Genomic DNA, 4971 nt, shown 5'->3' on the forward strand with positions numbered 1-4971 from the left:
TGGTGGCAGCAGCCTCACGTCTGGCCAGCTAACTGGGGCCGGGATGCCCTGCCTGTTCCAGACTACTGACCCCACCACAGCCGGCGTGGAGAGGGGAGCAGGGCAGCTGAAGCCTCAGTGACAGGACAAGGAGGAGGTCGAGGAGCGTGGAGGGGCCTTCTGGGGAGACAGACCCATGGCTGCCCTCAGGCGCTTTCCTAAGAGGAGACTTTGGGCTTGTCTCTTAGGGCCCCAGAGGACAGAACAGGAGCCAATGGAGGGAGTCGGGGGCTTGAAACAGGCTGAGGGCCCGGAGGAACCTCAGGACTCCACCCCGGACGGGCGCGGCTGTACGGGAGGGCATGAGTGTCTCGCCCACGGAGCAGGCTAAGGAGCTGGAACTGAAGGGTCAGCTAGAGCATCTGCATCGCTCGGCCACGCGCTGCTGAGGACAGTCCCACTTGTGCCCTGAGGGGTCTGGAAGCCACGGGCCACAACTGGGAACAGACCTCATTAGTTCCAAGGGCACCGAAGAAACCAAACCCATTCGGGACAAAATGGGCTTGGGCTTGGGGACCCTGAAGGGTGGGCAGGCAGGAGCCCGAGCCAGCAGCAGACTTGGCCCAGCTCTGGTGTTGCTGGGGACCCACCACCACAGCCACGGGCGGGGAACCTGGAACTCCGAAGCAGCACTTCAGAGGAAAACAACCATTTTACTGCCCCTTTCCGAGTGATCCCACCTCCCTGGACCGGCTCACCCACCGGGCCACCTCGTGCAGTTCTAAAAGCGCTGGAAACAACCGTACCTTAAAGAAGATGTAATCGTCCTGCACGGTCAGAGAGCTGTGGTCAACGGGGCCTGCAAACGGGGCTGCCAGCGTCTTATCGGAGCAGTTGTGGATCTGGCAGGTGACATACCGAAAGCCTGCAGGAGGTAAGAGCCACCGCCAGTCCCGCGAAATCTCAAGTATTCAGACTCTGGCTGAAGAAGGCATCGGAAACGGCCTAGACCCCTGAAGTATGAATCGTTCGTGGCTCCAGCCATATGCCAGTACCACTGCTGTGAGCTTGTTTGCGGGTGTGTGTGTGTGTGTGTGTGTGTGTGTGTGTGTGTGCAGGGTCTCACTTTGTCACAAGCCTCCGGCCTCAGCCCCCGAGTAGCTGGGCTGGCCTTAGAGTTCAGAAGGCCCTGCAATGTGATCTGTGTGCACTGAGGGCTGCTCTGTACCACCCCCAGGGACGGGTAGGCACCTCACAGCACCACGTGGCGTGGCCTCTCCACCCTGCTGGGTGCTCTTCCACCCAAGCAGGGAAGGAGCTGGGTGGGACACAGTATCTTCCCCCAACTTAGGAAAATGCTTTTGCCCTTTTCCAAATATTTCTGGTTGAGCAACATCAAATACACTCTTCGCCAGGGAGCTGCTGTTTTTACTTTAAGTTCTTTCATTTTCCACGTTTTGGATGCTCTGGCCAATTCATACCAAGGACCTCGGGCCTTCAAGCCTGAAGGAAGTTCTCTCTCTCTCTCTCTCTTTTTTTTTTAAGTATTTTATTTAAATTTATTTATTTTTAACTTGATCAGAGAGGGATAGAATGAGAAAGAGAGAAAGAGAGAGAGAGAGAGAGAACATGAAAAAGCAAGCTGCCAGGTCTGGGACTTGAATCACCATTGGTCATGTGGGAATCTAGTGCCCTTAACCACCACACCACCTGCCAGCCCCAAGGAAGCTCTTTTTCCTGGTGTGGAGTCAGCAGTGGGTTTACCCAGGGGACCAAGGTAGAGGCAAGGGAAGGATGAGCCCATGACGCCTTTGGGGCAAGTCCTATCTGCAGCCCAAGTGACAAGGCAGTACAGGCAGTGGCTAGGGGCAAGAGGCTTGGCCAGGAAGACCCACACCCTAATTCAGACTGCAGAACTTACAGAAGGGAAAGCCCAGCCTCAGGATATGAGTATTAATGCCCACCTCCCAGGGCTGCCAGGGGACCCAGTGACAGTGGCCAAGTAGCCATGGACAGGCCACTGCTAAGCTCCTCCCAACCATGTCCACTTCCTGTTCAAAGGGCTCAGTCACCCTACGTGGTCACCCCTGAATCTTCTGCAGTGTCTAAGAACCAGGTGGGGAGAAAAGCTCAGGGCCGGCCTCAGCTGGCAATCCTCTCACTCGTTGACTCATTCATTCATTGACTCACTGATGTGCTCCTCGCACACTCATTCAATTACTCACACATTCACTCATCCATTCACTCACTCACTCACCCACTCACTCACCCACTCACCCATTCACACACTCATGACACATTCATTCATCCACTCGCTCACCCACTCACTCGCTCATGCACAAATTCACTCACTCACTCATGCATCCACTCACTCACCCACTCACCCATTCACACACTCATGACACATTCATTCATCTACTCACTCACCCACTCACTCACTCATGCACAAATTCACTCACTCATTCACTCACTCATCCACTCACTCACCCACTCACCCATTCACACACTCATGACACATTCATTCATCCACTCGCTCACCCACTCACTCACTCATGCACAAATTCACTCACTCATTCACTCACTCATCCACTCACTCACCCACTCACCCATTCACACACTCATGACACATTCATTCATCCACTCGCTCACCCACTCACTCGCTCATGCACAAATTCACTCACTCACTCATGCATCCACTCACTCACCCACTCACCCATTCACACACTCATGACACATTCATTAATCTACTCACTCACCCACTCACTCGCTCATGCACTCATGACACATTCATTCATCCCCTCGCTCACTCACTCATTCACCCACTCACTCGCTCATGCATTCTTTTTCAAGCTTGCTGGGCAGTCACACCCTCACATTGTACTGTGTGGGGCTTGAGGCATGTTTGGATCCATGAAGACCTTGGAGGGGGCATAGAGGATGGGGGCAGCTGGGTCATACTATCTGTGACACCACAATCTAGGCAAACCTGGACACCTCTGAATCGTTAAAAACAATGACACCTGCCCCACCGTCCTGCGGTACAGCAGGGATCTCTAAAAAGCCAAGGACTTGGAAATGGTGCACGGCTGTCACATAAGGCCGATTTTGTCTACTGCAGGTCCACCAGAGTGCCTATGAAGGCCTTGGGGGGACTACTGAGGGTGTGTCGACTCCTTCATTCTTATTATTCCCATTTTACAGACGAAGACACTGAGGCGAGTTGCCCGGATCACGCAGTTGTCCTGCGTGGGGCTAGGAGCTGACACCGGTGTTTCTGTTCTTCACCAGGATTCTCGGTAGTCGGACTGGCCTACCCTTGTGGAGTGTAGACTATGCAGGGAACTCCTCTAATGCTCAGCACCCACTGCTCAATGGGAACCTGGTGAGGTCTCCACTTGGAGAGAGTCTCAGAAGAGGGAGTGAAGCCAGTGTCTGCAGGTGACTGTGTCTCGTCCTCCCTCCGCTCCTGCCATAGTTGGGGTCGTACTGAGGGTCCAGGGGTGGTATCTGTCCTGTCTCTGCCCCAGACCTGGGGCAGGGTTTGCTTGCTCAGCTTGGCCTGGCCCCGGGTCCTGGAGAGCGTTACTGCATGAAGGTACCGTCCACGGGCCTTTTCAGCTCTGTTGCTCTTGCACAGCACAGTTCTAGGGCACGGTCCCAGTCAATGCCCTTTCCTCAGGAGCGCAGGGGACACTCACAGTACGCTAGACCCCTGTGCTCCCTGTGGCATGAAGCCGGCTGCCTCAGGGTGGCCTGCTCCCTGCCCTGTGGAGGGGGAAGCCACCGAGGCCCCCCCAACCCCCGGACTCAGCAGGCGCTGGGGGTGGGGAACGGGCGAGCAGAAAACACTCAGTGCTCAGGGGCCAGAACAAATCGCCCTCCTAATAGACTTCCCCACTGGAGCGGAGCTCCTTGACTTCAATTTATCCCCAGCTGGAAAACAAGCACATTTAAAATTATGCCACATTGCAACACAGTGAGGCCGGGCGCGCAGGGCCGGCCGTGCGGACAAGCGATTGCACATGGGCACGGCTGGCTGCGGCCGCCAGGAGAGGAGGTTCAGGGTCATGGGGCCCACCCTCCTGGCTTACCTCCACTGAGGTCCTGGGCTTCCACGTGGACCAAGTCAGGGTCAGCGTCCACCCCAGACACAGCCCTGGAAGAGAGCAGGTCCAGGTTGGGGCTGGGGAGAAGCTCCCCACATCGCCTCGCCCACATCCCGTGTGGCCATGTAGCCTTCCGAGGGCTGAGGTCACTCTTGCTCTGTGGGTTCAGAGGTCACAGCCACTCCCAAGAGCCCACTTGTCCTATGGAGTAGGTGAAGACCCTGACTCTTCCAGGAGCCTGGGTGGGGCTGACGCGCCTCAGTTCATAGTACCGTTTAGTATTTCCCTGTCCAAAGACGTTCCCACAGTTGTGTTCTTTTGTCGATCAAAATGATTTCAGGAGGTGGGCAGGCCTGGGTCGACCACCTCAATTTCTCAGTAGGGAAACGGAAGTTCAAGGAAGCAAAACGACTTACCTAAGGTCATGCTGTCAGTGGCTCACCTGGGATTCCCTCCTATCCCTTTACCCTGTCGCACACCGGCCACACTGCCCTTCACGGTGTGCCCTTGGGGAGATTTTGTTCTATGCCACTGGCCACTCCAGGTGTTCCCCACAGGAGCTTCCCCAGATCTGAGTCTGGGGTGAACGTGCTGGTGAGAGGAGTGTATCCCATCCCACTCCTATTCCTCACGGCCATTCCAGTCCGATCATTGTGCGGCTCGGTTTGCACCAGGTTCACGCCCTGGACAGGCAGGCGCCCTCCTGTGCATACTACAGGGAAGCCCACGGAGGCCAGGGAGGCTCTGTGATCGACCCGAGGCAACGGGCATTGGTCCAGGTCTTCTCAGACCCCACACGCTGCCTTGCCCACTAGTCCAGGAGGCCTGTGCCCTTCGGGAGCCCACCTTCAGGGAGGAGTGGCCCCGGTTTTAGCCAAGCAGGAAT

The 4971-nt window shown here is 56.0% G+C and overlaps 1 protein-coding gene across 1 annotated transcript in view; it reads right to left on the bottom strand.

Annotated features, from left to right (window-relative positions):
- Positions 1-4971, bottom strand: part of SORCS2 (sortilin related VPS10 domain containing receptor 2) — a 585200-nt gene that overhangs the window by 77607 nt on the left and 502622 nt on the right. Inside the window, exons 6-7 of the mRNA XM_006153641.2 lie at positions 4071-4135; positions 786-904 (exon numbers count right to left, since the gene is read on the bottom strand). Coding sequence (XP_006153703.1) covers positions 786-904; positions 4071-4135 — 184 coding nt within the window. The remainder of the gene's footprint in view (positions 1-785; positions 905-4070; positions 4136-4971) is intronic.

Source organism: Tupaia chinensis, unplaced genomic scaffold, assembly GCF_000334495.1.
Source record: "Tupaia chinensis unplaced genomic scaffold, TupChi_1.0 Scaffold000384_1, whole genome shotgun sequence".
In the NCBI taxonomy this organism is placed as follows: Eukaryota; Metazoa; Chordata; class Mammalia; order Scandentia; family Tupaiidae; genus Tupaia; species Tupaia belangeri.